The sequence below is a fragment of the Crocuta crocuta genome, unplaced genomic scaffold, assembly GCF_008692635.1.
Source record: "Crocuta crocuta isolate KB4526 unplaced genomic scaffold, BGI_CrCroc_1.0 scaffold131, whole genome shotgun sequence".
Classification (NCBI taxonomy): Eukaryota; Metazoa; Chordata; class Mammalia; order Carnivora; family Hyaenidae; genus Crocuta; species Crocuta crocuta.
Genome location: NW_027528977.1, coordinates 12,480,217 through 12,493,409, shown reverse-complemented (window position 1 = coordinate 12,493,409; position 13,193 = coordinate 12,480,217). Strand labels below are relative to the sequence as shown.

At 39.9% G+C, this 13,193-nt stretch overlaps 1 protein-coding gene across 1 annotated transcript in view; it reads right to left on the bottom strand.

The window, feature by feature from the left end:
* Positions 1 to 13,193, bottom strand: part of BOD1 (biorientation of chromosomes in cell division 1) — a 19,375-nt gene that overhangs the window by 5,731 nt on the left and 451 nt on the right. Inside the window, exon 2 of the mRNA XM_077757302.1 lies at positions 13,065 to 13,193. This exon is cut by the window's right edge and continues 55 nt beyond it. Within this exon, the coding sequence (XP_077613428.1) occupies positions 13,065 to 13,193 (129 nt within the window). The remainder of the gene's footprint in view (positions 1 to 13,064) is intronic.

Genomic DNA, 13,193 nt, shown 5'->3' with positions numbered 1-13,193 from the left:
CAGGTAAAGCTGGAGAGAAAGTGGAAAAATTGAAACAGCCACAGGGACTGAGCTAAAGGAGAAAGGGGAGGGTTTAAATTCCATAAGACTCCATAAACAGGGGGACTGCAGAGTCTGAAACTCTGCAGCTCAAATACCTAGTGGTGCTCTGGTGGGAAGGGTGAATTCCCAGAGTGGGTCAGGAGGTCCTCAGGCCATGCGTGATTTTCCATAATCCCAGAAACGCTGCTGCTACACAACTGCATGAACTTTTTCTGGGGCGGGCTGGCACCCAGCTGCAAGTCTCTGGATGTTGGCAGCAGCAAGGTCCAGCGAACGTTCCTGGGTGTGGCTGGACCCAGTCGTTGCTCATGGAGACCCTCCCCCAGAAGATCTGGGCAGGTCAAAGCCACAGTACCTCCGAAGTGAGGGGTAGGGAAATACAGCCACATCTCAGATAAAACTCAGGAGGGAGGTGCTGCCTGACAATCTGACGGCATGATCACAAACAGTGTAAAAGCGGGGAATGACTGGAAACAGGAGACAAAGAACAGGTGCGCAATTCCTGGTCGGGGAGAACACAGAGTTCTGATACTAGACTGGCTAGCTGGGTGATGCCATTTTTGCCCTGCCTGCACAAGCACGTGAACACCTACAGGGGCCACAACAATCCACCCCGGTAGGCTAAGCAGAGCCATTTAGTGGAGAATGAAGCTGATACACTAAGCCTCACCCAACTGGGCAACCTTCGCTCTTCAGGTACACCACAAATCTCTCTGCCTGCTTAGTTTGCAGACTATGAACTGCTACATAGTTGGACTGCTAGGGGAACACGATGTAATAGCAACTGTATATCAGTCTGTTCACTGGTCCATTGATTCAGTTTCCTTTCGTCTTTCATTTCTGTTACTTCAATACAGAAATTATTATTTTAAATTTTTATTAAAAATCTTTTCCTTGATATTTTCTCAACTAAGTTTTTTACTTCTTTGTAAATTTTTCAAATTCTATTTTACTCCCATCAAGTTATTCTATTTCATAGTATTCATTTTCTCAATTTTCAAACGTTTTCTTTTCCTCTTCTTTTACCTTTTTTCTCTAATCAATAAAGCTCCTTTCAATAACCAGACCAAAACACACCTAGGATCTAGCATCATTTATTTGATTTGTGTGTGTATGTTGTTTTTAATTCTTTAATATTTCCCTTTTTCCCCTAATCAGTCAAGTTCCTTTCAATAACCAGACCAAGGCACACAAGGATCCAGAATCATTTATTTGATTTTTGTGAGTGTTTTTAGTTTTTTAATTTTAAAATTTCCCTTTTTTCTCTAATCAGTCAAGCTACTTTCCATAACCAGACCAAAACACACCTAGGATTCAGCATCATTTATTTGATTTGTGTGTGTTGTTTTCAATTATTTAAAAAAATTTTTTTAATGTTTTATTTATTTCTGAGAGAGAAAGAGAGACAGCATGAGCAGGGGAGGGGCAGAGAGAGAGAGGGAGACACAGAATCTGAAACAGGCCCCAGGCTCTGAGCTAGCTGTCAGCACAGAGCCCGACGCGGGGCTCTAACCCACAAACCATGAGATCATGACCTGAGCTGAAGTCGGACGTCTAACTGACTGAGTCACCCAGGCGCCCCTGTTTTCAATTTTTTAACTAAAAAATTTTACCCTATTAATTTCTTTTCTATCTTCAAAATGACTAAACGAAGGAATTCACCCCAACATAAACAGCAGGAAGAAACAACAGCCAGGGACTTAAACCAACACAGATACAAGCAAGATTTCAGAACCAGAATTTAGAATAACGATAATAAGAATACTAGCTGGGGTAGAAAATAGAGAAGAATCCCTCTCTACAGAGATAAAAGAAGTAAAAGCTAGTCAGGATGAAATAAATGCTATAACTGAGCTGCAATCTCAAATGGATGCCACAAAGGCAAGGATGGATGAAGCAGAGCAGCGAATCAGCGATATAAGAGGACAAACTTATGGAGAATAATGAAGCAGGAAAAAAGAGGGAGAGTAAAGAAAAAGAGCACCACTTAAGAATAAATCAATGACTCACTAAAAAGGAAGAACATCAGAATCATAGGGGTTCCAGGAGATGAAGAGAGAGAAAAAGGGGTAGAAGGGCTATGTGAGCAAATCATAGCAGAAAACTTTCCTAACCTAGAGAAAGCACAGACATCAAAATCCAGGAAGCACGGAGGATTCCCACAAGTTTCACAAAAACCAACCATGATCTAGGCATATCATAGTCAAATTCACAAAATACTCAGGCTAGGAAAGAATCATGAAAGCAGCAAGGAAAAGGAAGTACTTAACCTACAAAGGAAGCCAGATCAGGTTTGCAGCAGACCTATCCACAGAAACCTGGCAGGATATATTCAATGTGCTATATTGGAAAAATATGCAGTCAAGAGTTCTTTATCCAGCAAGGCTGTCACTGAAAATAGAACAGATAAGTTTCCCAGATAAATAAAAATTAAAGGGGTATGTGACCACTAACCAGCCCTGCAAGAAATTTTATGGAGGACTCTGAGGGAAGAAAAGACCGGGGGGGGGGGGGGAACCAAAAGCAACAAAGACTAGAAAGGACCAGAGAACACCACCAGCAACTCCAACTCTACAAGAAACATAATGGCAATAAACTGGTATCTTTTAGTACTCAGTCTAAAAGTCAATGGACTAAACGCTCCAATTGAAAGACATAAGGTAATCACGCCACTTACAGTAATGGACAGATCATCTAAACAGAAAATTAACAAGGAAACAATGGCTTTGAATGACACACTGGACCAGATGGACTGAACAGATACGTTCAGAACATTTCATCCTAAAGCAGTGCAATACACATTTTTTTTCTCCAGTGTACATGGAACGTTCTCCAGAATAGACCACATACTGGGACATAAATCAGCCTTCAACAAGTACAAAAAGATGGAGATCACACCGTACATATTTCAGAGCACAGCGCTATGAAACTGAAAATCAACCACAAGAAACAATTTGGAAAGATAACAAATACTTGGAGACCAAAGAATACCCGACTAAAGAACAAATGGGCTAACCAAGAAGTTAAGGAGGAAACTAAAACATACACGGAAGCCAATGGAAATGATAACACCATAACCCAAAACTTCTGGGATGCAGCAAAGGCAGTCATAAGAGGGAAGTAAATAGCAATCCAAACCTTCTTAAAGAAGGAAAAAACATCTTAGATACACAACCTAACAATACACCTCAAAGAGATGGAAAAAGAACAGCAAATAAAACCTCAAACCAGAAGACAGAAAATAATAAAGATTAGAGCAGAAATCAATGCTATCAAAACCAATATAAATAAATAAATAAATAAATAAATACACCAGTAGAACAGATCAATGGTACCAGAAGCTGGTTCTTAGAAAGAATTGACAAAATTGATAAACCACTAGCCAGTGTGATCAAAAAGAAAAAGGAAAGAACGCAAATAAATAAAATCAAGAATGAAAGAGATTACAAACAACATAGCAGAAATAAAAATAAGAGAATATTATGAGCAATTATATGCCAATAAAATGGGCAACCTGGAAGAAATGGACAAATTCCTAGAAACATATAAACTACCAAAACAAAAAGAAATAGAAAATTTGAACAGACCCATACCCAGTAAAGAAATCGAATTAATAATCAAAAATCTCCAAAACAAAACAAAACAAAACAAAACACAACAGTCCAGGGCCAGATGGCTTTCAGGGAATTCTACCAATCATTTAAGAAAGAGTTAACACCTATTCTCTTGAAGCTGTTCAAAAAAAAAAAAAAAAGAAAGAAAAAAAAGAAAGAAAAAAAAGAAAGAAATGGAAGGAAAACTTCCAAACTCTATGAAGCCAGCATTACCTTGATTCCAAAACCAGACAAAGACCCCACTAAAACAGAGAACTATAGACCAATCTCCCTGAAGAACATGGATACAAAAACCCTCAAAAAGGTATTAGCCAACCGGATCCAACAATACATCAAAAAAATTATACACCACCACCAAGTGGGATTTATACCTGGGATGCAGGGCTGGTTCAATATCCACAAAACAATCAATGTGATTCATCACATCAATAAGAGAAAGGACAAGATCCACCTGATCCTCTCAAAAGACAAGGAGAAAAACATTTGCCAAAATACAGCATCATTTCTTAATAAAAACCCTTAAAAAAGTGGGAGTAGAAGGATCATACCTCGAGATCATAAAAGCCATTATGTGAAAGACTCAACGCTAACATCATCCTCAATGGGGAAAAACTGAGAGCTTTCCCCCTAAGATCAGGAATAATACAAGGATGTCCACTCTCAACCACTGTCATTCAACATAGTATTGGAAATCTTATCCTCTGCAATCAGACAACACAAAGAAATAAAAGACATCCAAATCGGCCAGGAGAAGGTCAAACTTTCACTCTTCACAGATGACATGATCCTCCATATGGAAAACCCAAAAGATTCCGCCAAAAACCTGCTAGAATTGATCCATGAATTCAGCAAAGTGGCAGGATAGGAAATCAATGCACAGAAATCGGTTGCATTCCTATACACCAACAATGAAGCAACAGAAAGAGAAATCAAGGAATCGATCCCATTTAAAACTGCAGCTCTAACCATAAAATACCTAAGAATAAATCTAACCAAAGAGGTGAAATATCTATACACTGAAAACTATAGAAAGCTTATGAAAGAAATTGAAGACACCAAAAAAAAAAAAAAAGGAAAAATATTCCATGCTCCTGGAAATGAAGAACAAATATTGTTAAAATATCAACACTACCCAAAGCAATCTATATACTCAATGCAACCGCTATCAAAATAAAACCGGCATTCTTCATGGAACTAAAATTTGTGTGGAACTGGAGAAGACCCCAAATAGCCGAAGTGATCTTGAAAAAGAAAACAAAAGCAGGAGGCATCACAATCCCAGACTTCAAGCTGTATCACAAAGCTGTAATCATCGAGACAGTATGGTGCTGGCACAAGAACAGACATTCAGATCAATGGAACAGAACAGAGAACCCAGAAATGGACCCACAAACATATGGCCAACTCATTTTTGACAAAGCAGGGAAGAATAGGCCATGGAATAAAGACAGTCTCTTCAGCAAGTGGTGCTGGGAAAACTGGACAGTGACATGCAAAAAAGGAAAAAAGAAAGAACCTAGATCACTTTCTTACACCATACAAAAATAAACTCAAAATGGATGAGAGACCTAAATGTAAGACAGGAAGCCATCAAAATCCTTGAGAAGAAAGCAGGTAAGAACTTCTTTGACCTTGATGGCAGCAACTTCCAACACAACACGTCTCCAGAGTCAAGGGAAACAAAAGCAAAAATAAACTATTGGGACCTCATCAAAATAAAAATCTTCTGGAGAGTGAAGGTAACAATCAGCAAAACTAAAAGGCAACTGATGGAATGGGGGAAGATATTTGCAAATGACATATCATATAAAGGGTTGGTATCCAAAATCTATAAAGAACTTCTCAAACTCAACACCCAGAAAACAAATAATTCAGTGAAGAAATGGGCAGAAGATATGAACAGACACTTCTCCAAAGAAAACATCCAGATGGCCAACTGGCACATGAAAAAATGCACAACATCACTCATCATCAGGGAAATACAAATCAAAACCACAGTGAGATACCATCCCACACCTGTCAGAATGGCTAACATTAACAACTCAGGCAACAACAGATGCTGGAAAGGATGCAGAGAAACAGGATCTCTTTTGAACTGCTGGTGGGAATGCAAACTGGTACAGCCACTCTGGAGAAGAGTTTGGAAATTCCTCAAAAAAATAAGAATAGAACTACCCAGGAACCCAGCAATTGCACTACTAGGTATTTATCCAAGGGATACAGGTATGCTGTTTCCAAGGGACACATGTATCCCAATGTTTATAGCAGCACTATCAATATAGCCAAAGTATGGAAAGAGCCCAAATGTCCATCGACAGATGAATGGATAAAAAAGATGTGGTGTATATATATATAATGCAGTGTTACTCAGCAATCAAAAAGAATAAAATCTTGCCATTACAAACAACGTGGATGGAACTAGAGGGTATCATACTAAGTGAAATTAGTCAGAGAAAGACAAGTATCATATGATTTCACTCATATGAGAACTTTAAGATACAAAACAGATGAACATAAAGGGAAGCAAAAATAACAAAATCAGGGAGGGAGACAAAAACATAAGAGAGTCATAAATACAGAGAACAAACAGAGAATTACTGAAGGGGTTGTGGGGGGGAATGGGCTAAATGGGTAAGGGGCATTATGGAATCTACTCCTGAAATCACTGTTGCACTATATGCTAACTTGGATATAAATTTAAAAAAATTAATTGAAAAAATAGTCATGATGAATTAAAAACTACTACAAATGAGGTGCAAAATAAAATGGAGGTGGCCACTGCACGGACTGAAGAGGCAGAGGGAAGTATAGGTGAATTAAAGACATAATTATGGAAAAAGAGGAAGCCAAGAAAGAGATAAAATGATCCAGGAGCACGAAAGGAGAATTCACGACCTGAGTGATGCAATCAAATATCCGTATCATAGAAATTCCAAAGAAGAATGAGAGAGAGAAAGGGGCTGAAGGGGTACTTGAACAAACCACAGCTGAAAACTTCTCCAACCTGGAGAAGGAAACAGACCTTGAAATCCAAGAGGCACAGAGAAGTCCCCTCAGAGGTAACTTGAATCGATCTTCTGCATGACATATCATAGTGAAATTGGCAAAAATACAAGGATAAAGAGAGAATTCTGAAAGCAGCTAGGGATAAATGGGCCTTAACATCAAAGGTAGACACTCAAGGGTAGTAGCAGACGTATCTACTGAAACTTGGCAGGCCAGAAAGGAATGGCAGGAAATCTTCAATGAGATGAACAGGAAAAATATGCAGCCAGGAATCCTTTATCCAGCAAGCCTGTCATTCACAATAGAAGGAGAGATGAAGGTTTTCCCAAACAAAGAAAAATTGAAAGAATTCATCATCACTAAACCAGCCCTACAAGAGATCCTAAGGGGGACTCTATGAGGGAAATGTTGTAAGGAACACAAAGTACCAGAGACACCACGACAAGCATGAATCCTACAGAGAACACAAGGACTTTAAACCCATATTTTTCAAATAATAACACTGAATGTAAATGGACTAAATGCTCCAATCAAAAGACACAGGGTATCAGAATGGATTAAAAAAACAAGACCCATCAATTTGCTGTCTACAGGAGACTCATTTTAGTCCTGAGGACTCCTTCAGATTGAAAGTGAGGGGAGAACTATCCATCATGCTACTGGAAGTCATAAGAAAGCTGGAGTAGCCATACTTATATCGGACAAACTGGACTTTAAAGTAAAGGCAGTAACAGGAGATGAAGAAGGGCATTATATAATAATTACGAGGTCTATCCATCAGAAAGAGTTAACAATTATAAATGTATACACACTGAATTCGGGTGCACCCAAATATATAAAACAGTTAATCACAGACATAAGCAGTCTTACTGATAAGAATGTGCTATAACTGCAAGAAACTTTAATACTCCATTTACAGCAATGGATAGATCATCTAGACAGAGAATCAGTAAAGAAACAATGACCCTGAAGGACACATTGGACCAGAAGGACTTGACAGATCTCTTTAAAACTCTACATCCCAAAGGTATGGAATTCACTTTCGTCTCGGAAGTACATGGTACATTCTCCAAGACAGATCAGATACTAGGTCACAAAACAGCCCTCAATAAATATAAAAGAATTGAGATCATACCATGCACACTTTCAGATCACAATGAAACTTGAAATCCACCACAGGAAAAGTCTGGGAAACCTCCAAAAGTGTGGAAGTTAAAGAAGACCCTACTAAAGAACAAATGGGTCAACCAGGCAATTAGAGAATAAATTAAAAAATATATGGGAACAAATGAAAATGAAAACACAACAATCCAAACTCTTTGGGATGCAGCAAAAGCAGTCCTAAGAGGAAAATACATTGTAATCCAGGCCTATGTCAAGAATCAAGAAAAATCCCAAATACAAAATCTAACAGCATACCCAAAGGAACTGAAAGTAGAGCGGCAAGAACACCCCAAACCCAGCAGAAGAGAAATAATAAAGATCAGTAGATGAAGAGAAATAATAAAGGTAATAATAAACAATACAGAATCCAAAAAAGCCCCCAGAAGAACAGATCAATGAAACCAAAAGTTGGTTTTTTGAAAAAGAAAATTGATAAACCTTTAGCCAAGCTTCTCAAAAAGAAAAGAGAGAGGACCCAAATAGACAAAATCACGAATGAAACTGGAATTATTACAACCAATCCCTCAGAAATACAAGCATGAAAAATTATATGCCCACAAACTGGACAACCTGGAGCAAATGGACAAATTCCTAAACACTCGCACACTACCAAAACTCAAAAGGGAGGAAAGAGAAAATCTGAACGGACCCATAACTAGTGAAGAAATTAAATCAATTATCAAAAAGCCCCCAACAAATAAAAGCCCTGGACCAGATGGCTTCCCTGGGGAATTCTACCAGACATTTAAAGCAGAGTTAATACCTATCCTTCTCAAGCTGTCCCAAAAAACAGAAATGGAAGGAAAACTCCCGGACTCATTCTACGGAGCCAGCATCACTTTGATTCCCAAACCAGACAGAGACCCAGCAAAAAAAGAGAACTACGGGCCAATATCCCTGATGAATACTGATGCAAAAATTCTCAACAAGATACTAGCAAATCGAATTCAACAGCATATGAAAAGAATTATTCACCACAATCAGGTGGGATTCATTCCTGGGTTGCAGGGCTGGTTCAGTATTTGCAAATCAATCAATGTGATACATCACATTAACAAAAGTAAAGAAACATATGATCCTGTCAATAGATGCAGAAAAAGCATCTGACAAAATACAGCATCTTTTCTTAATAAAAACCCTCGAGAACGTCAGGATAGAAAGAACTTACTTAAACATCATAAAAGCCAGTTATGAAAAGTCCACAACTAATATCATCCTCAATGTGGAAAAACTGAGAGCTTTCCCCGAGATCAGAAACACGATAGGGATGTCCACTCTCACCACTTCTCACCAACACAGTGCTGGAAGTCCTAGCATCAGCAATCAGACAACAAAAGGAAATAAAAGGCATCAGAATTGGCAAAGATGAAGTCAAACTTTCACTTTTCGCAGATGACATGATACTTCTACGTGGAAAACCCGACAGACTCCAACAAGAGTCTGCTTGAACTGATCCATGAATTCAGCAAAAATCAATGAACGGAAATCGGCTGCATATTTATACAGCAATAATGAAACAACAGAAAGAGAAATCAAGAAACTGATCCCATTCACAATTGCATCAAAAAGTATAAAATATCTAGGAATAAACCTAACCAAAGATATAAAAGATTTATATGCTGAAACTATAGAAAACTAATGCAGGAAACTGAAAAAGACACAAAGAAATGGAAAAACACTCCACACTCATGGATTAGAAATAAATATTGTGAAAATGTCGATACTACCCAAAGCAATGTACATATTCAATACAATCCCAATCCAAATTACACCAGCATTCTTCTCAAAGGTAGAACTATCCTAAAATTTGTATGGAACCACAAAAGACCCCGAATAGCCAAAGTAATATTGATGAAGAAAACCAAAACGGGAGGCATCACCATCCCAGACTTTAGCTTCTACTACAAACCTGTAATCATCAAAAAAAAAGTATGGTATTGGCACAAAAACAGACACACAGACCAATCGAATAGAACAGAGAACCCAGAATTGGACCCACAAATGTATGGCCAACTATTCTTTGACAAAGCAGGAAAGAATATCCAATGGAAAAAAGACAGCCTCTTTAACAATAAGTGGACAGCAACATGCAGAAGAATGAAACTAGACCACTTTCTTACACCATACACAAAAACTAAAAATGGATGAAGGACCTGAACGTGAGACAGGAAACCATCAAAATCCTAGAGGAGAAAGCACAAAACAACTTCTTTGACCTCAGCCACAGCAATTTCTTACTTGACACCTCTCCAAAGGTAAGGGAATTAAAAGCAAAAATGAACTACAGGGACCTCATAAAGATAAATAGCTTTTGCACTGCAAAGGAAACAATTGATAAAACTAAAAGGCAACCAATGGAATGGGAAAAGATATTTGCGAATGACATATCAGATAAAGGACTAGTATCCAAAATCTATAAGGAACTCACCAAACTCCGCACCCGAAAAACAAATAATCCAGTGAAGAAATGGGCAGAAGACATGAACAGACACTTCTCCAAAGAGGACATCCAGATGGCCAACAGACACATGAAACAATGATCAGCGTCCCTCCTCATCAGGGAAATACAAATCAAAACCACACTGAGATACCACCTCATGCTTGTCAGAGTGGCTAAAATGAACAAATCAGGAGACTCTAGATGCTGGCGAGGATGTGGAGAAATGGGAACCCTCTTGCACTGTTGGTGGGAATGCAAACTGGTGCAGCTGCCCTGAAACAGTGTGGAGGTTCCTCAAAAAGTTAACACTGGAACTCCCCTGTGACCCAGCAATAGCACTGCTAGGAATTTACCCAAGGGATACAGGAGTGCTGATCCATAGGGGCACATGTACCCCAATGTTCATAGCAGCACTTTCTACAATAGCCAAAATGGAAAGAGCCTAAATGTCCATTGAATGACAAGTGAATCAAGAAGATGTGGTTTATATATACAATGAAAGACTACATGGCAATGAAAAAGAATGAAATCTGGCCATTTGTAGCAACATGGATGGAACTGGAAGGTATGCTGAGTAAAATAAGTCAGGCAAAGAAAGACAGATACCATATGTCTTCACTCATATGTGGATCTTAAGAAACTTAACAAAAGGCTGTGGGGAAGAGGAAGGGGGAAAAATAGTTAAGGAGAGGGAGGGAGGCAAACCATAAGAAACTCTTAAATACTGAGAACAAACTGAGGGCTGATGGGGGTGGGAGACGGGAAAATGGGTGATGGGCATGGAGGAGGGCGCTTGTTGGGATGAGCACTGGGTGTTGTATGGAAACCAATTTGACAATAAATTATATTTAAAAAAATAAAATTTATCCTATGCTTGAAAACACACAAAACAAAACAAACAATGTATCCTAATGTTTTACTTTCTAGTATTCAGAATAATTCACCCGGTTTGAAATGACAACTACCGTTTATTGAAAAAAAGACAAAGGACTGCAAATGTCACCATCAAACCTGAACAGATCTTGACAATATAGAATAATCCCTTCAGTTCTCGAAGTGAAAGAAGAGAATGTGCCTGCCATTACATTTTACTGTATTATCTGTCCCTCACTTGTCTTGATTCACTTACCAGTATTTTGGATGCACTACAAAGTAAATTACAAACACCATCAGTACACTTTCTCTAAATATTTCAGCAATCTGGGGAGGGGCCCAAGAATACATGTTTCTAACAAGTTCTCAGGTGATGCTGATACAGCTGATCATGGGAGAACCATGGGGCTAAAGCAACAGAGGACTGAAGATGTGCCTAAAAACACACTGTCTTCCAGAATGAAAGCCACTCTGTATTAGCAGAAGGGACATCTAAGGTATTGGGCGGGAAAGGCTCTAACTCTCCTTCCCCGACAGCTTTACAATACTCTGATTTTCTTTTTTTTTTTCCCCAGAATGTGTTTATTTTTCCGGAGAGAAAAAGAGCGAGAGCGCGTGCGCAAGCAAGCACTCACACATGGGGGTAGGTGGGCAGATAGGAGAGAGAATCCCAAGCTGGCTCTGCGCCTTCAGCACAGAGCTGGACTCCGGGCTGGATCCACGAACTGTGAGATCATGATTGGAGCCAAGATCAAGAGTTGGACACTTTTCCACCTGAGCCCCTGGTCGCCCCACTTTCTTTAAAAAAAAATAAATAAATAAAATAACAACATGCATATGACATTGACTTAACCACACAAAACTTAACATAGGAAATATGAGTGGAGAACTTGTGTTCCACCTCTTCTACCACCACCTCCGCTCCTTTCCCTTGGGAAAGGGGAAAGCTCAACTGATATTATCTGAGACCCTTACATAAGGAAAATTAAGCACTAAATATTAGGAACTTCAAACACTACTCACTGTATATACTATCCGGTCTACAGGTCAGTTTTCTACCCTGGAGTACAAGCTTTGAGGACTGGTGGTGACCGACTTGTTCCTGTACCCACCACACGGCCTACCACGCTGTAGGCCAGTAAATGCTCAATGAAATAAAGGTCTTTCCCTATCTTTTAAGTTGTACTTTTAAGTTTAGTCTTCCTGGTAGGTAGGCAGATTTTCTGAGGAGAAATCACGACCCTCGAGGAGCCGTCAGTAACAGAGCCTCCTAAATCTACCACCATGGTCTGGCTAGAGAAGCTTCTGAAAAGGGAGAAAATGAACATTCCAGCAGCTACTATATGTCTGACACAACACACATGACTTCAAGGAATCACCACCACTTTGGCAAATTAACATGTCACAGCATTCTACTAGGTTGCCTTATGGCATTGGGATCTAAGAGGCACCGAATCCCATTTAATCCACCATAAAGTCGCCGGTTCTGCACCCGCTTCCTAATTCAAGCCTGCAAATCACGGAGCTGGAGAAAAGGAAGGAACAAATAGCCACAATATTTCGAGGACTGTGTCTTCAAACCGTTCTTGCTTATTTACCTGGCTTTCTCCAACGTTCTTAACACAGAGAGGTTTGTTACTGAGGGGCTTAAAGAAGTCTCAGCTTGGGAAAGAGCGGATCTAGGCTCTGAAGCCAGAATTGAATCCCCAAGTCCAGAGAAACGACTGGGCCGTACACAGCTGACAGCGATGCGGCTGGGAGGCCAGCGCACGTGTATACCACTCAGGAAGCTTCCCGCACTGCCCCAAGCGGTCTAGTACCTCACTGCTGAGATTTTTAGAACTCTCTTTTGTTAGAAAAGCCACGCTGCAAGCCTGCTATCCTCACGCCCAGCCCGACCCCGTCGGCCAGGCGGCCCCGGCTACCTTGGTGTCCACGTCGGCCAGGCAGTCCCGGCGGAAGCTGTCAAACAGGCCCCGGCTCTTGAGCTGCTCCACGATGAGAGCGATGAGCTGCGGGTCGCCGGGGGGCAGTGAGGCCGGGTTGATGGGGCC